The sequence below is a fragment of the Panthera pardus genome, unplaced genomic scaffold (assembly GCF_024362965.1).
Source record: "Panthera pardus isolate Hobbes unplaced genomic scaffold, ASM2436296v1 HiC_scaffold_10, whole genome shotgun sequence".
NCBI classification, from domain to species: domain Eukaryota; kingdom Metazoa; phylum Chordata; class Mammalia; order Carnivora; family Felidae; genus Panthera; species Panthera pardus.
The window spans coordinates 89704669-89731392 of record NW_026526655.1 but is presented as its reverse complement, the minus strand read 5'-3'; the positions used below and the strand labels follow the sequence as shown (position 1 = coordinate 89731392).

The 26724-nt window shown below is 33.4% G+C and overlaps 1 protein-coding gene across 3 annotated transcripts in view; it reads right to left on the bottom strand.

Moving 5' to 3' along the window:
- The window catches only part of LRP1B (LDL receptor related protein 1B), a 1871086-nt gene that overhangs the window by 75012 nt on the left and 1769350 nt on the right, over positions 1 to 26724 (bottom strand). For all 3 annotated transcript variants that reach the window (XM_053909154.1, XM_053909157.1, XM_053909158.1), the window contains exons 80-83: positions 19448 to 19564; positions 17407 to 17580; positions 15652 to 15777; positions 10500 to 10664 (exon numbers count right to left, since the gene is read on the bottom strand). In XM_053909154.1, coding sequence (XP_053765129.1) covers positions 10500 to 10664; positions 15652 to 15777; positions 17407 to 17580; positions 19448 to 19564 — 582 coding nt within the window. The remainder of the gene's footprint in view (positions 1 to 10499; positions 10665 to 15651; positions 15778 to 17406; positions 17581 to 19447; positions 19565 to 26724) is intronic.

Sequence of the window (26724 nt, the reverse complement as noted above, 5' to 3'; positions counted from 1 at the left end):
TCAGTCTTTGTCGTATGTCTCTAGCATGTCTCTGGATGCTCAGTAGGACCCACAGGGGAGAAAATTCTTCTCACAAACATTGTTCTGGTAGCATAGGTTCTGTAGATTTCTGTAGACTAGGTTCTCTCAGTGGTAGGTCTGCTCCATACTCAAGTTCAACATGACACGATATGCTAGCAAAGTGCCTTACTAGCTGTATACAATAAATGGAGCTTAGTTTATTTGCTCCATTAATTTATTGTTAATTTATCTGCTATTCATAAATAAATGGGAACTGGTTGCATATATTCTCTAAAATGTTCCAGCAAATTTTCATGCAACAAGGTAAATAAATAATAAACTGTTCAAATTTAACTGGATAACCAATAGTAACTAATGTTAAATACAGTGAAAACATAACTAAAGGCATTAAATACCTATAATCAATAATAAATATTATTAAGGAATACTCATTGACACAACTAAAGATTGGATTGCTCATAAGAAAAATGGAAATGTCTTAGATTTTAACAGAGTTCTTTAAACTTCACTGGCCTTGCAAGACCCTTCCATACCAAAACTAGTCTCAGTAAAGATGACTGATTCAGAAATAGTTCATAAGAATAATTAACAGAAACTAAATAAATTTGGTACAAAGTTAAATTATTTGTTAGTTTGTTTTTTGGTATTAGGCAGACCTGGAAATCAAATCCTATTATTTATTAATTGTGTGTTTTTGGAAAACTTAGCTTTCCTCACTAGATCTCATTTTGCATCTCATTCTGTAAACTGGTGATAGTAATGCCTACTATGTGCTGGTAAACCACATGGCACAATGTCTGCCATACAGCAAGTATTCAATTAGTAGCGGTGGTATCATTATTACTACCATTAGTATTAATATTATTGTTAACATATATTAATTATTCATATATTATTATTCATATTATTATATTATTATTACTACTCTTAGTAGTAGTGGTGGTATTGGTATTAATATTACTATTATTGTTAAATAAATTATCAACAAAGGTTATTATTTAAATTCAACTGAGTACATATTCCTGTATTAAAAAACTACATATGGAATCCCCATACACATTATTTTCCATATGTATTCTTTTGAAAATAACATGCCCATTACCCAACCTATATATCAGTTCAAAATAATGTTTTAAAGTATTTAACAAAAACTGAATCTTTTCTATTATATAGGCAACCACATGGATATCACAATGATTTATCATTATTCCTTGTTAAATGAGCATTAACTTTATAGGATTTGGGTATAGTTTACCTCTAGATAAATGGGCCTATTTGACTATACGTTACTTTTAGTTATATAGTCATAGCCAGCCTCTTTCTCTGATATGGGCAGACAATATTGCTTATTGCCATTGATAATAGGTAATGTCTTTGAGCACTGAATCAGGAACAATCTAGTTTCTTGGATTCTAGTTTTCTTAACCACTCTAGCTCACATCTGAAAAATGCCACAATGTAGACATTACAGAGTGATAAGCATTAAATAAGGTAATACAACTAGGAAATTTGCCAGAGTTCTTGGCATTTATGAAGCATTCAAAATGTAGTAGTCACTAGAATAAAGTTAACATTATGTCTGCAAATTTTCTAAAATATTACAATTACTGAATATATATTCCATATAGAAATCGCTATTTGATTGCTAATAACTTTAGAGTAAAATTTGCTGTGTAGCTTTGAGTCAAATAATATATGAATAAATATCAATAAAGATGCTCAAAAGCATATATTTGTATCTGAATATCATAAAGGTGATCTGTTGGGGGCACCTGGGTTGCTCAGTCGGTTAAGCTCCTGACTTCAGCTCAGGTCATGATCTCGCGGTTCATGAGTTCGAGTCCTGCATCGGGCTCTGGGCTGACTGCTCAGATCCTGGAGCCTACTTTGGATTCTGTGTCTCCCTCTCTCTTTGCCCATTGCCCCGCTCACAGTCTGTCTCTCTCTGTTTCTCAAAAATGAATAAACATTAAAAAAAAGGTGATCTGTTGGCATTTTTCAGTAACATGATGTAATACTGGTGTCTGTCTTTAAAAGCTAGATTTATTTAATAAACGGTTTTTAAGCTGATTATAAAGATGCTACTCATCAGTGCAATTTAATCAATATTGTATGACTTTAAGCAGGCAAAATTACTTCTCTGCTCAATATTGGACAAATAAATCATTACCCTTTTTTTTCATATACACATAATGCTTGAAAATGTGTGGTTGATTACCATGAAGAAATGCTAGCAAAAGTAATTACATGTGAGCTTCCTATGAGACAGTGACAGCGTTTATTATTTCTGAGAGGTAGATACCTGCTAGTGAGCATCACTAGTCAGTTCTCTTTCTAAGCAATTTATTTGAATTCATACTCATTTGTCAGTGTGAACCTTGCCTCTTATACTGTTTGATTTGGTACTGGTTGAGTAAGTCTGGTGCTTGTAAATTTTTATCCCTGGTTGTAATGTTTTCTACATACTGGTCTTCTATGTATACAGTCACTGTTTAGTTCAAATAGTCTGATAAACACATTGAGTTTAAGTAATAGCATTTAATTGACATTTAAACTGCAGAACGTATTTACAAATGTTTACATTTAATATTCTATGAAAATACTCTCTAAAAGTTACATACTCTTGGGGTACCTGGGTGGCTCAATCGGTTAAGCATCTGACTCTTGATTTCAGCTTAGGTCATGATCTCACACTTGTGAGACTGAGCCCTGAGTCAGGCTCTGTGCTGAGTATGGAGCCTGCTTGGGATCCTCTCTCCCCCTCTCTCCTTGCCTCTCCCCTACTCATTTTCTCTCTCTCTCTCTCTCCCTGTCTCTCAAAATAAATAAATAAACATTAAAAAAAATTAAAAGTTACATGCTCTTTACTCACAACATCTTTAGTATTTGAACAAAACCCACATTCTTGTTCTTTTATATAGGATAAAAATAGTAAGTTGGGAAATAAGTCACTACAGCATTATTTAGTTGGATACTAGATTGCTATCAGAAAGTTCTTCTCCTGACCTCTTACCCCCAAGACTACTCTGCTTTGTGAAATCTGTCTTCACTTCTGACTTAGATTCAATAAAAGTTTTGAATGCTTTAAAAAATTGCTACTCTTTTTGATAAAGAGATTTGACATTCTACTTTTCCACTTTATTTAATGTTTTCCTGCACTGAAAGTGAGTGCCCATTTATACATAATTTTAGTAAGTTGACTATAGCTGTCGAGTTGTCTTAAGCATCATAAAGATTACAGAGAACTATTCACCAAACCTGAAAAAGAAAAGGAAAAACTGTGGACTTTACCTAGCGCCCTCCCAGTACTACTTAATATATTCTGACATGTTTCAAATTATAGGTCACAATCTATTTATACCTCTGGAAAGTTCGTTTTCAGCCAGCTTTGTGAAAATGAAACTGAAATATTTTTGTCCTTTCTGTGAATAGAAGGAAGCCAACTCAAACCATCCGAGATTAGCTTAGAAAGTCATAAGACTGAATAGCTTAGTACTGCTCCCACCATGTGGTCCAAATGAACCAGTAACTGTGCTTCATACAGTCAGCAGCAGAATTAGAGAGAATCTTACTTTCAGTCTCTCACAGGTTTTTTGAGAAGGTGCAAGGACTGAGAACAGCACCCGCCACTCATAAGCAGTCTAATATATATTAATTACCGTGATCAGCAATAATAATAATTATTACTTTATTACTTTCTAACAGCAATGCATGTTACTTGGGGAACTTAGAAAATAGATACATACAGAGAAGGATCTATTTCCTTATATAGACACTTTATGTATGCATTTTTTCCATTTTGGACTCATATAGCCACTTCTTGTCCTTTTTAACTTCAAAATGCAATGTGAATTACTGGATCTTATGATGTTTCTATTTTTAATTTTTGAGGAACCTCAAAATACCATTTTCTATAGTGGTTACACTAATTTTCATTCCTACCAACAGTGCATGAGGGTTCCCTTTTCTCCATATCCTTGCTAACATTTGTTATTTCTTGTTTTTTTTTGGTATTAGCTATTCTGACTGGTGTGAGGTGGTATCTCATTGTGGTTTTGATTTGCATTTACCTGATGATTAGTGATGCAGCATTATTTATACTAGCCCATATATGGAAGTAATCTAAGTGTCTGTGGATAGATAAATAAAAATAGGATACATATGATACATATGTACAATGGAAGATTATTCAGCCATGAAAAAGAATGAGATCTTGCCACTGTGATGACATGGATGGACCCAAAGGGTACTATGCTAAGTGAAATAATTCAGATAGAGAAAGAAAAATTCCATATGATCCCACTTATATATGGAATCTAAAAACCCAAACAAACATATATAAAGAGATGACCCATAGAACAAACTGGTGGTTGCCACAGGGGAGGGGTTAGGGAATGGGCAAAATGGGTGCAGGGGAGTGGGAGGTACGGGCTACCAGTTATGGAATGAATAAGTCATGAGGATGAAAGGTACCAGCACTGGGAATATGGTCAATGATACCTTAATAGCACTGTATGGTAACAGATGGTAGCTACACTTGTGACGAGCTTAGCATAACATATCGAGTTGCCAAATCACTCAGTTGTACACATTAAATTAATGTAACACTGTGTGCCAACCATACTTCAATAAAAATACAATACAGTACAATATGAATATTTTCCTATATTATTATATATTCCACAATTCTGGTTTTATTTATCATATAACATTCATCTTTTAGGTATGTTTTACATACTATTTGAACTCAGGTTTCTATCTCTAATTTTACATTATAAATAACAGTATATTGAACATCTTCACTTCTAAATATTTTGTTTTTTATCATTATATAATCCTTGGGATATGTTTATAAAACTGACATTAGTTAATTAAAGAACACAGAAAAATTTTAAAACCCTTGATGAGTGTTTTCAAATTACCTGCGTCAAGATTTTTACCCTGAACATTTTCTTCTTAGAGTGATTTGAGGATGCTGGTTTCATGTGTGTGCGACTGGGCTCCTGTGCTTTGTCCTCTCCAAACACCTCCTCCCTCTTTTTCCTCTTATCTTCCTTTTTTCTATGTTTGCGTGTATGTGTGAGACTTGTCTTCTGTCATTTGCTCATTATGCTTTCTGTTTTTTTTTTCCTACTTGATTTATCATAGCTATGTCTTTCTATGTCACATATTTGTTAACATTATATGCACTATTTTATGTTTTCGATTTTACATTTTCAACTTAATATTCTCTTGGATTCTTAAAAAAGCAAGTAGGACCAAATATCCAGCTCTCAGCATTCCCTAAATATAAACAATATTTATGTTGAGGAAGCTAGGACATCAAGCTTAATTTAAATGAAAACTTGCTCTCATATAAGTAAAAGTGAAAGAAAAACAAAGATGGGCAGTTAAAGGTGGGCATGCGTACCCTTTATCATGATGTTAATTAGGTGGTTGTGTACTCCATGTCCTAGGTACAGATGTGACTTGAGACACATCAGTGTTCATGTTTTGTCACTACTCCCATGATGTTTTCAGGGTATCCAAAAGTTCCTAGCTTAACTGGGAGAGAGAACACTTGGAGACAACACTTTTAGGGCAGCCAATATTCGATGGCAGTGCCATCATCTATGCTACCTTCATATTGGGGGCAGTGTCCTGAACACAAAGAGCCTAAATGAATGAGAAAGGAAAGTCTCACCGTCTACTTGCTTACAATTATAAAGTCCCTGCCTGTTGCAGGAAGACATAGTGAGAAGAATCTGCCCCCGCCCCACCCCCCACTGCCTTTCCTTACTCCTCTTTACTCCTGTTTCAGTTGTGGGGACAAAATCATTCATTGCCCAAGTCCACAGATGTGGTTACAGAGAAGGCTCAAGCAGAGTTTTTGCTTCTTCTTTTCATATTCATTTAAGATATTCATTACAAATATTATCTACTATAGAAAATTGTATTGTCACTCCTTTGCCTAGCCAGTCCTGCTTTTATGTATTTTCAAACTTCCCAAATTAAAAACTGCTTTCCCCTCTGCATAACTCCAAACTGTATGAGTGGGAATATTTGGCTATATTGCCCCAAATTTACAAACTCTCTTGCTCTATTACTCTAAATCAGCTGTGTAGAAAACCTTGATTCATTTTGATATGAACACTGAAATTTTAAATAATAGACTTATAAGAGTAAGGAAAATACCAAACAGCATCAACATACCTTAGATTATAAATATTTATAAAAGTGAAGATTAATTGTAAATATATAAATATATTTAATGACATAAATACCCTCATTATATCCATGATGAGAAACATTCTTAAATTATTCTTTATTTTCTATAATAGAATGATTGAAAAATTCAATTCTTTACTCTCATTTCCATTATTTTGCTCAAGGCAAACTTTATCTTAATTTCCTCCTATGAGGTCATAGAAATGAGCTACATGCACCCTTGCTGATATAATCAATGTCAAATGATTTCATTTTATAGTACTTTTCTATATGAATATAGTTCATATATTTTATTTTTAGCTTTCTCTCTTTCAAAAAAAAAACAACTTAAGGAATGAGGAAAAACTCGTTCCTAGATGCAAAATTTTAATTATGCCTCTCAGATGCGTGCTTTTAATTAACTGGTGACATTTCCTTTGTTCAATTATTATAGTTCTATACAACTGTCATAAACTTATACATTTTAATTAAAGCTGCCCCAAACCCTAGTCATATAGTGTCCACATAGGAATTTGCCAAAAGGCTTAACTGTAAGTAAACCAACAATGAATAAATCCATGAATTGCCCACTGGGATTTATTTAACAAATTAACATTTGTGTGGAGATAATGAGGTTCTACAGTCTATAATAGTAAACAATGTTTTTATAAACCCATATTTTTAAAAGTAAAAAATGCTTTGTAGATGACTTATTTGGATATGATATTATTATAAATAATTAGATGCTATAAGACAATAAACTTCATGGCCATATCTCAAGCTGAATTCATATAAGGACTCATTTATATAACTAATTTGAAAAATAATTTTTTTGAACATGTTATCTATGTAAATCAAGATCTAATACTCTATCTGGGTGCAAAGATAAAATACATGTACTAAGAATACAGCAAGATCTGGACAAATGATTTGAATCAAACACTAAAAGTTGTGCTGTATCCACATGTAGTTCGGGATCCATTAACAGGACAGCAAAATCAATAGAGATTTGTCCTTGTGGATCCATTGCTGGTTGAGTAGATATTCATAGTCTGGAGTATCAAACTCTTTTTGGCTTAAATATTTCTAAAGATAAATATAGGAAAATCATCTGGTTGTAACCCAGTAATTTTTATTATCTTAATGAGAAAATTAACAAATTATAAAATCTTTATACAACTCATTTGTAAAAGAAAAGCTTCTTCCCTAAAGAAAATGGTATCTGTGTTACAAAAATACAATTACAGTGTCCTAATATCCTTTTACTTCACATTAATTCAATTTTCATTTGCATATTCAATGATGGTCCCAGTACTACAGTTTCTCCCACAACAATGGAATATACTCTACCATAAGGAGTAGCTTCTCCTAGGCAGAGTGAAAATATGTAGTAAGATCTGGTGCCTTTTTATTTCAATCAACTTGCTGAATTTTTTTTCAGAATTCTATTAAGTAGTTAGAATACCTTAATTATCAATTAGTCATAAGTTAAAAATATTTGTAGACATAAAGGCAAATTTAAAGAAATAGTAATGCTTTTACTATTAGAATGCAAATCAGAAACAGTTTGGTTCCTCTGAACTCCACTGAAAATGCTTCTTCATGTGGCTCTTTTCAGTTAGCATTATGCTAAATACTTCAAAAAATAAAATATGCAATAGAAGCAGTGAGAATTCCCAGTAAGACAGAAATTAACTGTGTAGGGGATGTGAAGATCATATGGATTAATTTTCCATTTGACTAAATTTGCATTTATTGTAGTAGAATTAAATGTGCATAAATTGGACTCTAATAGTTGCATACTGTCTTTTAGACTGATTTTTGGAATTTACAAATTATATTTTTATTATGCATTGGGGTTAATTTTTTCCCATGGGAACATGTTTTAAATATAATAGAACTAAGTAGAAAAATATGTTTTAATGTTCACTTATGCACTGTAGAAAATCCTTTTTGCAAACACAGCTATTGCGTAGTTTAATAAGAATTTCAAGTATATCTTAACATGTAGTAACCTGATATTTTCAAAGCATATTATACACTGTATTACAATACCAACAAAGTAGTTATAATTTAAGATAGGAATTATGATGCTATCAGGTGTAATGATATAGTATATTGATATTTAATTTTTTAATTTAACCTAATTTAACTTAATTTTTTTAATTTATTTATTTTGGGAGAGAGAGCTTGTGAGTGGACTAGGGGCAGAGAGAGAGAGAGAGAGGAAAGAGAGAATCCCAAGCAGGCCCCACACTGTCAGCACAGGGCCCGATGCAGGGCTCAAACCCATGAACCATGAGATTATGGTCTGAGCCAAAACCAAGAGTCAGACGCTTAACTGACTGAGCCAACCAGGTCCCCCTAATTTAATTTTCGAAAGCAAATGATGTTTAGAATTAGGCAAACTGTTTAATTAAAAAAGAACATGTAAAAGAATGAAACTGGACCATTTTCTTATACCATACACAAAAGTAAATTCAAAATGGATTAAAGATCTAAAAGTGAGACATGAAACATAAAAATCCTAGAGAAAAACACAAGCAGTACTCTATTTGTTATCAGCCACAGAAATTTCTTTCTAGATATGTGTCCTGAGGGCAGGGAAACAAAAGCAAAGATAAACTGTTGAGATTTCATCAAAATAGAAAAGCTTCTGCATATGAAGGAAACAATCAACAAAACTGAAAGGAACCCTACAGAATAGAAGAAGATATTTGCAAATGACATATCTGAGAAAGGTTAGTATCCAAAACCTATAAAGAACTTATTGAAACTCAACATCCAGGGGTGCCTGGGTGGCTCAGTCAGTTAAGTATCTGACTCTAGATTTTGACTCAGGTCATGATCTCAGTTTGTGAGTTCAAGCCCCATGTCGGGCTCTGCATTGAAAATGTGAAGCCTGCTGGGGATTCTTTCTCTCCCTCTCTCTGTCCCTCTACTGCTTGCTCTCACTCTCTCTCACAATAAATAAATAAACATTAAGAAAAAAAACCTTCCATATCCAAAAAATGAATAATCCAACTAAAAAATGGGCAGAACACATTCTTCCAAATAAGACATCAAGATGGACAACAGACACATGAAAACATGCTCAACATCACTGATCATCCGGAAAATACAAATCAAAATTACAATGAGATATTACCTTACACCTGTCAGAATGGCTAAAATCAATAACACAAAATACAAAGGTGTTGGTGAGGATGTGGAGAAAGGGTAACCCTCTTGCACTGTTGGTGAGAATGTAAACTGGTGCAGCCACTCTGGAAAACAGTTTCTCAAAAAGTTGAATATAGAACTACCCTACAATACAGCAATTGCACTACTGGATATTTCCCCAAAGAATAGAAAATTACTAATTCAAAGGGATACATGCACCCCAATGTATTATCTACAATATTATCTACAGTATTATCTACAATAGGAGTATTATCTACACTAGGCAAATTATGAAAACAGCCCAAATGCCCATCGACTGATGAATGGATAAAGAAGATGTAATATACACACACAATGAAATATTACTCAGCCACAAAAAGAATGAAATTTTGCCATTTGCAACAACATGGGTGGAGGTAGAGAGTACTACGCTAAGGGAAAGAAGTCAGTCCAAGAAAGATAAATACCGTATGAGTTCACTCATATGTAGAATTTAAGAAACAAAACAAAGGAGCAAAGGGGGGGGGGAAGAGGGGGAGGTAAATCAAGAAAAAGCTATTATCTATAAAGGACAAACTGATGGTTACCAGAGGGGAGGTGAATGGAAGGTGGAATAGGCATGGGGATTAAGGAGGGCACTTGTTGAGATGAGCACCATGTGTTATATGGAAGTGTTGAATCACTATATTGTACACCTGAATGCTAACTAACTGGAATTTAAGTAAATTAAAAAAAAAATCTCTACCTTGAAAAATCAAAATTAAATAAAATTAAAATAAAGAAGAACAGATTTTGGAGACAAACATATAAGGCTTATAAAACTGGTGTTACTTAATCATTCTAAGCCAGCATCAGAATATCTATGAACACTGAGCCCTGATACATGGCAGGCACTCAACACGTGATAATGATCAGTACCATTGCTAATTTTGTGACTAGAACTTCACTAATGAATTTAGAACAAACGCTACTGATTGTGGTGAATTAACAATTATATTTAACTTGTGTTTATGTATTCTTTATTAAGACATCAGGAATTATATCTGTACCATTAAGTATTTTCTTTATGTTTTTCACATATAAGGAAAAATGCAAATTATTTTAATATACAGTGACATTCACATATTTACCCAGTGTTGATGGCATACAAGTTCCTCCATTTTGACAGTAGTTGCTACAGTGATTGACTTCACATCTGTCTCCTGAATAACTAGGCCAACAGTGACACCTCAAATCACCCTTCTCATTTAAAAGGCATCTTCCTCCATTTTCACAAGTCAGTTTGCATGAATCATCTGGTTGTAAGAAGAAATGTACAAATTAGCATGCTATTCAATGGATGGTAGAGTAAGGACAATTTAAATAAATAAAAATTAAATATTAGGATCTACTTTTTTAAATAAAATTCTCCAAATAAATACCTCTACTATAAAAGTAGAAGAAACAAAATAGTATAAACACTATCTGAAAACAGAGAAATAGATGTTAACCACTGTTGAAGGTTGAATACAAATATTGAATTAACTGTTATCCTTCAGGCGTAAAGAATTATCAATCGTTTCTTATATCTATTAAAACTCTAACAAAACAAACTGAAACTTCCTAAAAACATAATATTTTATAAGCAATGCATTTTCTTTGTGATATAAGCAAACATGGCCTATTTTTAGGACTATTTGATATTTAAACAAACTAAAATATGTAGGATAAATTTAGAGTATATATACATATGTATATATATATATACACCCACATATAATTTGTGGTCTAGAAAAACATTTAAATGAAAGTATATTCTTTGATATACATCCTTATTAACTATGTATAAACAACTTAAAACTAAAAGTCACTTAGATTTGGTGAAAGAGGTTGATAAAACAGTGTCAGAAACATTTCCATATGTAAAATTTCCATATGGAAAATGATTAGGCACCGTCTGTCTACTTAATACATTTTGGTTGAGGATAAGAAAGGATAGTCATTCCCTTGGGTTGCAAAATTATTTTTAAAAATATGATGAGTCTGATTTATGATAAGAATTGGTTTGGAATAATTTTTCAGGTTATTTTTCTATGTGTGCTAACATGGCCTTGCTCCATTAGAAACACTGCTTTACTTAGGGCAGGCCATAATGCCCAATGGAACACAAATGATTGAGAATACTGTAAGAAGCATTCGGCTCTAGAATATGTCTTCTACTAGAGTCATGCCTCTTTTATAGTGAAGTAAGGTCAAATCAAAATAGCCTGTATTCCTTATTCAAGATATATTGGCCCATACATAGTAGAAGCTTTAATGTATCACTGCAATAATCATAAAAGCACCGTAAAGAACCTCAGTGACTTCAAATTAAAAAAAAAGAAGATTCAAATATCATATCCATTGTCATCAATAGAGACTATTTATCAGCTGTACTAGACAATTCTGAGACTTGCCTCATTGTAAAGCAAAGAGTTTAATATAGAGGTTGAGTTCTCAAGAAAGATCTAGAATGGAATTATAGGCTTTCTTAGTTTAAAATTCACCCAAACATTTCTAATTCATTCAGCATAAAAGATCCTAATTGGAGCTGTGAATGTAAACAGTGAAGATAAATATTTAAGGCATTATGATCACAGTTAAGATTATTATGTGGGGAGTTCATTTTCACCTGTAAATGTTCTAAGTGAACTACATAGATATTCAAAATCTAGGGGTGCCTGGGTGGCTCAGTCTGTTAAGCATCCGATTTCAGCTCAGGTCATGATCTCACAGTTCATGAGTTCAAGCCCCACTTTGGGCTCTGTGCTGACAGCTCAGAGGCTGCAGACTACTTCGGATTCTGTGTCTCCCTCTCTCTCTCTTCCCCTTCCCTGCTTACACTCTGTCTCTCTCTCTCAAAAATAAACAAACATTAAAAAATTAAAAAAAAAAGCCGAAATCTCTACATGTTAGGACAAGTGCATTTCTACAATGGGCCTCGTAGGCAACAGAAATTTTAAAATATAACACTGTTTGATGAAATAGAAGTGGAGTTTCAAAACCTAACTGTAATAGTTTTATAATGAAAAAGAAGGCTGCTTTTGCCAATAACTAAATCACCCCTAGAAGCCAAGCTCCAGCAATTATAATCAACTATAGGAAAGAGCAGGTGAATACTTTTCCAAGAATGAGTAGCATTTGAATTTCAAATTTCTTACATGAAGATTAAAAATATTCAGTGTCTCATCATTTAACAATAGCAGCTAGAGAAAGACAAGTAATTATAAGGAGCAGAAAACTTGGCTGTATCAAATGTTAATGTCAGGAAAAAATTAATTGGCATTTATCTACACCAATCAATAATTCTGAAATCTCCTTATTTATATTCTTAACTGAGGTGGTCCAAGCTGTCTGCTACCAAGACTCATATGCATAGAGGCCAATATGAATATTTTTAACACTCTGATTATTTAAAATGTAAGATTTTCTTTTAAATTACAAAATGAGCTTTTAGGAGGTACCTGGAATCATGTCTTTCAATCAGATCTGAAAGAGTAAAACTGAAATTTCTTAAAAAGTTTTAGATCTTGAATAAGTGCATAGTTAGACAAACATGCTTTCTCATTCTAAACATAAAACTATAAAATTTGGTGATGTAATATAGCGAAAAACCTGCTTCATTTTCCTACCTACTTCATGATAGATTTATCTTAGAGTGCTGTGTGCCTACTTTTTGCAAAGCATGGTACTAGGCAGTTTATATATGTCCTTTCCAGTATTTTCAGTGACTCTGGATGTGGAAAATACAGGTGACATAGAGGCACTGGGGTGTGCTGTGTGACAGTTAAGAGTGTAGAATGCCTAGGTTCACCTTGGGATGACAATCAACTGAGCCTCTCCATGTTTTAGTTTCCTAATCTATAAAAATAGGGGGTAATGATAATACTATCATTGGGGATCTCGGGGGAATTAAATACAATAATATACATATACTTACATTGTGCTTTGCTCATAAACCTTAAAAATATTTATTATTACTACAACTAGTAGTAATATTTATTGTTAATCTAATTTTATACAGGAGAAATGGAGACTAAGGGAAGGCAGGGTCACATAAATTAGTTAAGTGATAGATCTTGGCCTAAAACAAAGCTCGACCTCAGATCTACCCCAGGCCAACCTCTTCCTGTATATTTGTTGGCTTACTGGATAAATAAACGTGGATTATTAGATAAATTATTTACACTAAGCAAAGAAGAAAAAAGGAGTGTTATGTAGAAGAGATATTAATGTCGAGTTATATAGGGAAAACAGCAAAAAGTATAGGCAACTTGACCATAAAAACAACACTGATAACATCTGAATCGATGTAAAAGTCACATTGGTGGCATTAGTAGAATACTTCTGTGCAGAATCTTAATCTCTCTCTGAGGGGTCTCTAATACAGGTAGACACAGTACATAGGGGGCACCTGTGAGATCATTGGTTAAGAGTGTATGTGGAACTAGTAAAAATGTGGCACATCCCCTCACAAGGATAGACTGATATTTAAAAAAAAATCTATTTCTGAGAGGTTAAAGAGAAATATGTGGCGACACATAGTTTACCTACGTGACCATGTCAGAGCAGCTAGTGAAAAATGTACCTACTAACATTTGAAAATGTTCATGTAATTCTCTTACTTGACCATCACAGTTGAGATCACAGCTACTCTGGTTGGAAAGATAATCAATAAAAAGAAAGGGTGCATTCTAGTGCCAGTGACAGCTTCCTTTTCAAGAACTGGCACTAAAGTACTCATCCAAAATACCAATCATGACTTACAATTAGCTCTCTGTTAAGAAAGTTCTAACCTTGCCACCCACAACAGTACTTCACACATGCTACACCCTAACTAAAATAAATGACTCACTATTTTCTTTACATGCCTTATTTTCATGACTTTTCAGTTCCTCTGTCTTAATGTTCTGATCCCTCATTCCCACTTAATCTGAATCCCATCTGTCTTTACAGACCTTGTTCGAAGGTCATATTCTACAGAAAACTGTAATCGATTCTCTAACTGGATGATCATCTGAATTCTCACAGTAGTTTTAACTCTGTCTCTTCTGTACCATGTATCTCAATTGACGCAAACATCTATCTATTCATCATTTCACCTTTACATCCTCTTCAGCTTTGCATATCCAATGCTTAAAGAATATATATTAAATGAAAGAGCTGTGATAGTTTTAGACACTTACAGTATCGTAAAGGTAAAAGTCTTCCAATTGTATGTAACTCCCAGGAGACAACAATGAGAACATGATATGGGTGTAGACATGTTTACTAAGGGCAAAGGCACAGTGTTTACGTGAGGAGTTCCAACAGAGAAAAATATAGCAGGTAGAAAACCCTGCTATGAAGAGATCCTAAGTGTATCTCAGTGGAAAATGTTGTGATCCTCAAGGGATTTTGGAGCCCTATATTTTTGTCTGTGTCATAAAATATACTGAGTGTTAATTTTCTTTTCACTTAATAGCAATTTGTTTTTCCATTATGGTTAATGTCTTGATTATGAGGGAACTTAACGTCAGTTTACCTGGATAACTGAGAGACATCTCTTCAATACTATTTTGGTTTTTGATTTTTGTTATTTTATTTTTGATTTTTTGCTATTTATTACTTATAAGCATCTGAAATAATGTTTCACTTTTTAAAATGTTTGCTTTAATGTTAATGTAGCTTCTAAAATATGAGTTCTAACACTGAATAAATCTTGTCAGTTTTGTTTCAAAATTAGTCCTTAGTTTCTAAATTAGTGTTATGTTTTGCTCATAAGCCCTCAAAATATTTATTAGTATTATTAGTAGTATGTATTGTGAATCAAATTTTACACGGAAGAGACTACAACTTCATTTCTTATCCTCAGTTTGTAAATTAGTGTTTGGTGCATGGAAGTTGTTCACCATGAATCTGATGAATGAATAAACCTTAAAATGGCTGGGTTTAACCTAATAACAAAATGGCATCCTGGGAAATATCATAATCCTCGCTGGTAAAAGAGCTATATAAAAGTATCTTGATTTGGCATTTGACTTCAAAGTTCTTAATCTAGTCTTAAATGTATAGCAAGTGCTCCGTGCAGCTCTGTGAATAAATGAGGAATAAATTGATAGAAAGTCATCATCAGAGAGAGTAGTTTACATAGGCATTCCAGAACCAATGATATGAAGGCAGCTATACTGATGATTGAGTAGCTAATTCTGTTCAGTTTCAATAGCTGTGAAAATTTATCATACAAATTAATTCATTATTTACAGAATAATAAAGTTTACCTACCTAACAGGCTGTCATCATTGCAAGTACCATTAATCAAGTATTTTCCTTCTGGGCACACACAGGTGGCTCCAAAAGGATTCAGCAAACACAGGAAGTCACACACTAAGTCCAAGCATGGATTGGGTACTGATTAAAACAAAAGAAAACAAAGAAATTCATAACTATAAGTACAATAGGCTTCAAAAATGTAAAATTTAACAAGGTGAAAGGATGCAGTAGCAATGTTGAAAAGACATCCTATCAAATTGCTTTTGGGTGTATGTCCTTTCAATGTTACCATTCTCCTTTATACGTAAAGAGAAAGTGTTAACCAACATCCATCCATAATTTACCCTGATTTACATTTCTTCTCTCCCAAGAGAGAAGAAAGTATTCAAATATATGCTTTGTCACTCTTCCATCTGATGTATTTTTGGTAAAAGAGTTGCTCTGAGATACTGAAGTACAGTTTGGGTCTACGTAAAACAAATCCAGCCAACCGAAGTCTTGAGGGACCTAATACTCATTTTAGATAGCTTCAGAACTGCTGAACAGACAGAAACAACTTCCCCCTTGTACTTACAAAGACTTATAACCCATATGTACTTGTTCAAAACACAAACAGAGGATATGACTTTTTTTTTTCCTCAACACCACATTTAACATGGTTTCCTTTACATCAGGTTGAAGTTTATGTGCATGTAAATGTCTGCCACATTTATTTTTGTCTAAATTTCTCACCAATTAGCATCTTCTGCAGTCATAACTTACTCCACAGCTCTCCTTAGAGGATCTGTCGTTAGAATGACTATAAAAATGGCTTTCACTCTGTTAGAACCACTACTCAAGCACCTATTATACTTAGGGCAGAGTTTTATTTGTTTATGTAGTTTTTACGAAGGTGGTAATATTTGACTATGAATAAGAATCAAACAGAACTAGAGAATGATAGAGAGTGTACTCATATTCACCTTGGAACTAAATATGTCAGATCACAGGTAAAAAGCAATAAAACCTTGGATAGCATTTCAGAAAGTTCTTAGGGGGCTATGTACTATTTTAATCTGTTTCTAGAACTGATTTAGATAATTACCAATTGTTGCCTTTCCAGATAATTGTACCGAATGAGGTAAATATCTTTTTATTTGCCATAAACATTATCAACAAATCTTACACAGTTTCTTGAAGTGTAAACTCATACATAAAGACATTATTTCAGCCACTTTTTTTTTTCTACTTTGTTCTTCAATATATTTGGTAGTTGTGTTTGGAACATATCTTTCAAGATAATTACATCAACCGTTTACCTATTCCTTTCTAGGAGGGAAAGTAACAATAAAAAAGTCACAATGAGAGAAAATATAACCCTTGAAAGCAGTACCCTTAGGATGATTTTAAAGATGGAATGTTGATGTTATGATTGTTACTGGTTATCAGTAACAAGAGTCAAAATGGCTAATGTATTTCACTACTTGCATGGTTTATATATAGACTCACAGGTTTTATTATGACTTTTAGAAAAATAGAAGGAAACTTTTGTTTTAAATAACCAAGTCAATTCTAATTTCAAGGAAACACAGTCCAACACAAAATAAACTTTTGTACCATTTATATCTTCACTGTAGTGATTTAAAACATTTAGTGACTTCAAAATTAAAGTTACTTAACTCTTGGGATTAAGACATTAAAAGAGTTAAAATATTTTAAAATACTGTCTTCTGAGAGTCATATGGAAAAAAATTCACCAGTATCAAAAACAGTATAAAATATACTTACAGTCTAGCTGTTTATAGCGATGAGATATCAAAACACCTTTCGTTTTATCAACATCTAAAGCTAGGTACTCTACTGAACCATGGCCAAATTTTTGTACTCGAAATACACCATTTTTAGGTCCTGCTCCATATATATAATCTTCAAAGATATCAATCCTATGTGGATGTAACAAACCTAGAATTTTTAAAAGATAGAGTTATAAAAGTTGCAATGTAAATAAATGCTTGGACTTAACACCAATTTTATTTAAGATCATGTAGAAAATCTTATTACTGTGGTTTAAAAAAATTTCAGAATTATAATGTTTTTACTATTAGCTGAAAAGTTGTCATAATTAATTTCTTTGCAGTAGGAATATATGAGATACTAAACACATCACTCACAACATAAAAAAAAAAAAACATTTCTATCATCACTTTAACCATCTGCAGCCCCACAAAGCATTTGCTGGGGGCTTACTATATGCAGAGTCATCTCTCTGTACAGTTTGCAGACAAAAGAAAAGCTACAGGCCAGCCTTATCCATTGTACACAATTAGGAAGCTCACAAAATTCTGAATTTGTGTTCTAGATCAACTTAATGATCAAATTAGATTGCCTGAATGACAAAAAGAAAAGAAGAGAAAAAGGCATTACTATTGTTGTTTTGAAATGGGATCAAGAAAAGAACCTGGCAAATAGCAATGGTGCACATGACGAGTGTGGCTAACAATAATAGAGGGCATCATTTTTCCCATTGTAAGAAATAACTGTTACTTTAAGAGGTTTTATGAAAAGAATTAATCTAACTTTTGATACTGAAATTTATAACAAGCAAAATGACATTTATATTTTAATTATTATCTAGAGGCTGTAAAACATAAAATGCTTTTTAAAAAACTTATATATGCTACTTCAATGTACTTAAGCTGTAAAGGTCAACTTTATTGTAATCAGGTGTAATATGGAATTTTTTTGTCTGTCTAGGGCTATCACAGAAAAAACACACATTAGGCAAAGGCACAATGAAAGTTCAATTTAATTATTTTTCTTTCAACTTCTCTGCTTTTGTTAAAAAAACCAAGAAGCAGAGCTATATTCAGTATATGTAATATATACATATAAAAACTTCAAGTCCATATGATAAACAATTTGTGGTAAATAAGAGAAGAAGTTGTGGTGGATAAGGGAAAAAGAAACCAGAAGGGAAAGAAATTAAATTCACCAGAAAGAACTGAGATTGCCGGGCAAAGAAAGTGGAAGAAAAAAAAGAATAAAATATAGGAGGTAGTCACAGAGGCGGGAATAAGAAAGGGTACCACAAAAGAAGAGCACAGGTAGATTCTGCACTCACTGGAGGTAGAGGTAAGTTATTTTTACACACTGCTTTTCTCTTGAATGCAATAATTGTTACAGTGATGCTTTATTATATACAATCATTCATTTTTAAAAGGCATTTTATTTTAATTCTTTTTTGAGAGAGAGGGTGCAAGTGAGCGAGGGGCAGACAGAGAAAGACTCCCACAAGGGGTAGAGAGAGAGAGAGAGAGAGAGAGAGAAGGAGAAGTGGAGTTCCCCCTGGGCTCAAGTTCACCCAAAGTGGGGCACGAGCTCACCTGATGTGGGATTCGAACATACAAACTGTGAGATCATTACCTGAGTCAAAGTCAGAGGCTTAACGATTAAGGCACCCAGGTGCCCTACAATAATTCATTTCTGCTTGCTGTCACTGCAATTTGAAATAAAAACTTGTGTTCAGAGGCACTAATGTTGATTAACTCAAGTGTTCTGCCCAGAATGTAATATCTACAGAAGGAACAGAATGAGTATTTTCTGAATCTGAGAAGCAATGGACCATGTTTGTCCTAGGCTAAGTTCTTCTGGCCTGGCCTCTTTGTTCTTCTACTGGGAATAAAAGTTTTAATCCATAGTAAGAGCAACAACTTGTAAGGAAAAAGAAATTGAGGAAACTCAGAACGTAAACCTTTCATATTTATATTTACATATCAGTACTTAATATACTCAATAATAATTAAAGACAAAACAAAAGCACTTCACAAACCTTGTTTGCTGCTGACAGAGACTACTGAATCAGAGCCATCATACAGAACACTGCCAATAACAGAAAGCTCAAGGTCAGCCCAGTATATTCGTTCACTAAAATGATCCACAGCCAGACCTACAAAATCAATACATAAGGATAAATAAACAAAAATAAATGTGAAATTATTTAAAATTATATTTCTGCTTCTTAATATATAATTATGATGGATATTTTTCTTCATATATCAAAGAAATTACCCAGTCTACATTATGGTACTATAGAAATTAGAAAAAAAAATGAATAACTAATCTTTATCTGAATTAAATGTGGATAGCTTACCTAGAATTTAATTAGCTATAGTAAAAATTTTCCTTCCTATATGAAAAGTTACCCTAAATATCCTTCATTTCCACACTTACTGGTTTCCTAATTATGGCTATTTTCTAAAAAAACCTTTTCCATATTTTAGTTTTTATCTTTTTAGTATATACAGAATTAACTAATCATTTAAACCACTTATCTAACCTTTATTTAAAATAACTCAGGGTGTGGGGCTCCTGGGTTGCTCAGTCGGTTAATCATCTGAATTTGGCTCAGGTCATGATTTGTTAGTTCAAGCCCCAGGTTGGTCTCAGGCTCAGAGCCTGGAGCCTGCTTTGAATTCTATGTCTCCCTCTCTCTCTGCCCCTGCCTCTCTCTCTCTCTCAAAAATAAATAAACATTAATTTTTTTAATTTAAAATAATTCAGTGTAATTAGTTATATTTTGGATATCCTCATGAAGGTATGTTTCTCAAATATAAAAGGTTCATGGGCTTAATCATAAGACATTTTCACCCATTAGGAGTTGGCCTATGGTATTGTGAGACACCTGTGTGCATACTAAAGTTTAAACTGACTGAAGATTGATGGTTATAGTAGAGAAGAATGAATGACAAATTCCGTAATTAAGGTTCTAGTTGTGCTTACACTTTTTCACTCGAATCATTAATTTTCTTTGGGACTGCTTGTCTTTATTTTTATCATCAGTATCTGTTAGTGAATAACAATCGACTAAAATAAGATGTGGTAAAAAATAATGTTTTTTCTACTTATTCAGGTTTTTGTTTTTTTATTTCATAATGTTACTGGAGTCCAGACAGTATCATCTTGCAAAAATATCGACAGAATGCTTTCTGTCTTAAGTAAACTTCCTTCAATATAGAAAAGTAAGATCTATAACATATAAATTGTACAGTTAGTCTTCACTGTTATAGATATTTAATTTTTGTGACTAGTCTGTATATATGATGTATTAAATTATAAAAACTGTACAATGAAACTAAAATACCTTTGGCAGCTGAAAGTTAGATAGCTTTCTTAATCAGAACATTCAATAAATAACTGAGATACACTTCAATGGCAATGCAACTGAATGAAAGGTATTGTTGAATTTGTGGTAATTGGATTCCTCTGTAGACAGTCCAAGAGTTAACAATCAGAGTGAAAAATAAACAAATAAACTCATGGTGAAGATAATTCAAGAATATTTTTTTAGTTGTTTGTAGATCTAGCCCGAATGTAATCAAATCAAATATAAATATTGCTTCTTGAGTATAATATAAAGATGTACTATGCCCAATCAGTCTCTAAGAAATGACTTAGCAATTAAAACAAGTGGCCCATGTTTTACTAGTTTCTACTCGATGACTGATTTGCTATTTGGAGTCATGTTGGAAGTTATGATTTTGCTTCTTCATGTATAACTATGGGCGACATGAACCATAAAATGACCCAGTTTCCTTCTGCCACCATTATATTTCAGAACAGTTGTCTAAGAAGGATTAAAAGACTTTTTTCTTTCTCTTTCACCAATGTGATACAATAAAGAAGTAGATTTTCAAAAGCTGTCCCCACAATTGTCCTTCACTTTTGGATATTAAATTTGTTAATATCCAATTTGTTAACTGTGGGAAAGACAACAAAGGGTGTGTAATACAGTCTAATTACCAATATTATTGCTTCAGATTCAGCAGCAGTAAGACAGTTTTCAAAAGTATCATATATTGCATTGTTAGTCTAGGCTTGTCCAAGACAAACCCATCTTTATCAGCTCTGGTCACATATTGTGCTATTGGATGGAATTACATCTAGATAAAAATTATATAACAAAGCTTTCAGATGAGTGGGATTTATATTCCAAAAAATCCACAAATCGATGATTTTGATTTTTCCTTAAGCCCTTTAATAAAAGAGATAGTCTTTTAAATTAAAAAGTTAATAAAGGAATCAACTAACTTTTCTTGTTATAGACATGAGAGTGAAGTTTATATGAAAGAACAAGTTCATTTCTATCTTTAAAATATCACATCTCCTTTTTGTCTTTAATAAAGTACTGATAATAAAACAGAAAAAAAAATCAATTCCCAAGAAAGTCATTTTTATCTGAACTGGGAATGATGGATATTTGCAACCAAGTCTGTGTAAGTACAGAAAATTTAAAATAAAATGTCACTTTGTTCTAATCAAGTATTATGGAATCACAATTTGGAAGGCTTTTAAAAGATAAAGACATGGGCTCACTAAGTTTTACGAATATATGATAAAGGCCCTATTCATATAGTCATTTTCTTAACTTCTCCCATGATGTCAAGACTATTATTACATTTTAGGGATTTTTGAATCTCACTTTTGTTGAACTCTGAAAATTTCCAAGACCTTCCCACTAGTTCCTCTATATCCACTATGGTCTTAAAAAAAAAGAAAGAAAGAAAAGAAAAAGAAAATGGAAATGGTCAAAGCAAAATCTTATGAGAACCGACAATACCAATGGGATATTTGAGAAGACTTGAAGAAAGTAATAAATTAAAATCACTGTGTTCTCAGAAATAGAGAAAAAGATTACATACATTCTGCGTTAAAGGAAAGTCAACATTTGTAAGTTAGTACTAACCAGCAAGTGTGCACTACCATATTCTTGATTTAAGAGGTGATAAAAAGGGTTCAAAAACTGAAAATATTTACCACTATGTGAAATTTATTTTTTAATTGTTAAAACTATTTTTTGAGATAGATTTCTTACTTCCAGTCTTAGATTCCAAACTAAAGTTACAAACACATGCGAGCGCGTGCGCGTGCGCGCGCATGCACACACACACACACACACACACACACACACACACACCCTTATCTGAGTGTGAGTAAAATAAATGCATCAAGGAATTCCAAAATAGTTCTAAGTTCTATCCATTTTATTTAATTATATACCTTTTGTTGTATAATAGAAAATAATTTACAGTTTGAATGAATAATTATAACTAGTTCAGGGCCAGTATGTAATTCTTTAATTTCTCAGAAACTGTCATGATTTGGAGGAAGCTAAAGGCAACATAAATAAGCTTCTAGGTATCAAATAATATGTATCTAAATAAAAAACATGTAATCTTACATGCCTTCTTACTGGAGGGAGAGCTGGAAAGTATCCTCCCTGACACATCATTCATTAACCCAATATATATTCATAAGACACCTCCCTTGTACTATACACTGTCAGGTACTAGGTATGTAGCAAAGAACAAAACGGATCATGTTCCTACTCTCATGGAGTATGAAGTTCAACTACCACACAATTGACTGAATCAGAAGATAGATTATGTCCTTTGTTGTTAATATTGTGCCTAATAAAATAAGACAAGTGTGTCGTTTGTTAAAAGAGGCCATAAAACCACACCATGGGTTAGAATGTTAAAAATTGTAGGCATTCATCTCTTCATTCATTCAATACATAATTATTCTTAAGCACACACTAATTACGGACACTGTAATATTCTTCAATGTGCATAGGAATACTGGTAATAATTTTGATTTAAGTTATTTATGGTCTGATTGGGTGGGTACACAGAATATACATTAAAGAGTTCACGTTCTACTGTATCATTAAAGTAGTAGACGATGAAGTATCAACTATGGAGATAACGAGTGCTATGAAAGCCCAAAGAATTGACGTATTCCCATCATGATTTTGTAAAGTATATAATGGTAGGGCTGGTAGTGAGCAAATACAGGTCTAGCTAAGTGGTGGGCTAACTGTTCAATTGGATTGTACAATTCTAACCCTGGAATACACAGGGGTTACCTAAAGGGATAGAGATAAGCTCACATCTATTCTATTGCTGTTCGATCCTGCAGATATCCTGTGTACCCTATTAAAGTACAGATATGAACAAATGTACTACATCTCAGTGCATGCATTCATTCATGGATTCATAAAGGAAAGGTAGCATTTCCAATAAACCCAAAATGTAAAGAACAACATGTTGCACTTGGAGGGTAACAGAGGTATTATTATAGTTACTGATTTCAATATAATAACCTTGGAGTCAGGGCAAATATTTAGAAACATATGTCAAGAAAAAAAGAGAGAGAAAAAATAGGTACAAACAAGTCTTGAGATGTTTCTGGGAAGACAAATAATGAACTTACTTCCACAGAGGAATATCTCATAGGGTACACATGCCTCTCTCCATATAATGTGTACATATACATAATAGATGCAGAACAATGACTTATTGCCAACTTTTCATTATACCTTTCTAGTAATATGCTGTTTATGAAACCTAATTATCTATTATTTCCTAAAGATCTCATGAGATTTGTTCTTGATTCATTTTTATATCAATAACATTTAGCATGACAATACTCAAGAGTTATTAATCCCTGTAAAGATAACATTTGAGATGTTTCTGCCTGACAGAATAAAATCCTGCCTATGAATACAAAACCAGCATTTCCAATATTAAGAAAGCCACTTATGAAGCAGGTGGGCATGAAGTAAAGTAATAGGTTTTTATATGTGGCTTGTGGATTTTTAAAAATCTTACAGAATTCAAATTGATATGCCATAAGAAAATGAATCAAATTAACAAAATATACTAAATGACATTTTTAAATGAATAAAAATAATTATCAGTGTTAGGAAATTATGATGGATGTTACATAGAATACATATATAAGGTTTTAGCATATATTTGCTTTAAGTGTATTTATTTATTTTGAGAGAGAGGGAGACAGAGAGGGAGAAAGAGAATCCCAAGCAGGCTCCGTGCCATCAGCACAGAGCCCCACACAGGGCTCGATCTCATGAATCCTGAGATCATGACCTAAGATGAAATCAAGAGGTAGATGCTTAACCGACTGAGCCACCCAGCACCCCTAGCATATGATTGTTTTTATAATTATTCTTAGCCTCTTGGATATTCAGGGAATTATATTCATCAATTTACATGGATTTACATCTGATTTAAATTGTTATGAATTCTCTATAAGGTAGATATTATCATATACATTTTACAAATGAGAAATTTGATGCTCAAAACTTTATGCAGGCTGCTCAGTTTTAACTCAAGCCTATATAAATGGCAGACTTAAGCTCTTTCTGCTGCTTTATATTTCCTTTGTGCAAGTCATTACAGTATGCCCAATAAGGTGTACCGTAGTTCTTTTGAGACTCTTCCTGCAGCTTTTGTGATTCTGAATCCAGTTGTTTTGCTCCAGTTGTGCAAACATCTTTGCAGTCTTCAGTTCTGACTGTGACTCTTCTAAATATAAGCATCTCACAAAATTCTACCCTAAGAAGACGCTTTGTTTCCCCCTCTCTTGTCCATCTGAACAACCCCAGCAACTTTAATCATCGGCTTTCTTTGCTAATTCCCCAAACTTTAAGTTTAAACTCCAAGCTTTAATCTGTAGAACTAAAATTTTCAGTTATCTGTGAGATATCTCCATCTGACTGATTCACCTGGGGCCATAACCACACCTGCAACATTTGCCGGTGATTGACAGCAACATACAGTCTGTTCAAGTGCCACCTTCTCAAAGTTCTACTCTAAAGACCTACTAATGTCACACTGCAAACTTCCCTCCACCATTTCTGACCCTTCTTACTCTATTTTCACTCTTTTTTTCTATATCACTAAACACCTCATAACTTTATAATTTACTTTTTAAAATATGGTTTTGCCTCATAACCACTAGAAGAATAGGGATCTGTATGTTCACTCCTGTATTCCAAATGCCTAAAATTATCTCTGACACACAGTAGGCACACACACAAAATTAGTTGAATGAGTGAGTAAACAGCTTTCAAGAGTCTACTCCTGTTAAGTGGAGCAGAAGTTTTCAAAGCAGACTTACTGAGAAGAAAACTCGCACATGCCCAATCACATGGAGTCAAAAGCCTCACACCAACTTCTTTCTTGATATGTCTCTGATGTCTGATTAGAGCTGGTTATCTACTTAACATGAAGCAATGGTATTTGTCTTGGTCTCTGAGATCCTGCCTAGGCTGACCCCTACCCATCTCTCTAATCCTTGTCTCATGCTATTTTCTAATTTGTTTACTATGCTCTTTGGCTTTCCTACCTTCAGGTCTCTGTCCCATTCTTTGCTTAGTGTTGCAACATCATCCCATTTTTTTCTACCCCTTCACATAGTTTAGCAATTAATCTTAACAATCAGCACCTTGGAAAGCCTTTCCTCTCCACTATAATTAAAGTGACACCTGCTGCATGGTGCACCCCCTCCTATCAGATGTGCACACACACAGTTTGGTTTTTGTTTTTATGGTCCCCCATATTAGAATTTAAGCTCTGTGAGTGTAGGGATCCATATATCCCATATAATATATCTGATTACCAATAGTATCTGGCATATAGCGAGCATCCAATTTTTTTAATGTTTATTTATTTATTTTTGAGAGAGTGTGCATACATACACATACACACATACATCACACACACACACACACACACACACACACACACACACACACACACACACACACAAACCCAAGTTGGGGAAGGGCAGAGAGAAGGAAAGCAAGAATTTCAAGCAGGTTTCATGCTGTCTACACAGAGCCTGATGGTGGGGCTCAATCCCACGGACCGTGAGATCATGACCTGGGACAAAATCAAAAGTTGGGTGCTCAACCAACTGATACACCCAGGCACCCCGAGCATCCAATATTTTTTAATTTAAGGAGGAATGGATGAAGAAAGGAAATAAGAAGATGTTTAATTTATTGAATTTTAACCTCTCTTTGAGATATTTCTTATCTCTACCTCTATTCTCATATGTATTTCATAAATTCTATGCTTACTCTTCTTTCCCTTCTGTATGCATTCTCCCCTTCTCACCTGTTACCATTCTAGTTGTGCCACTCTCTGCTCTCATTAGGACCATTCAATGGATTTTTAGCTGGTCTCATAGCTCTCTATCTATTCACTCCATTGGCACAATGATACCAAAGCAAGAAGACCT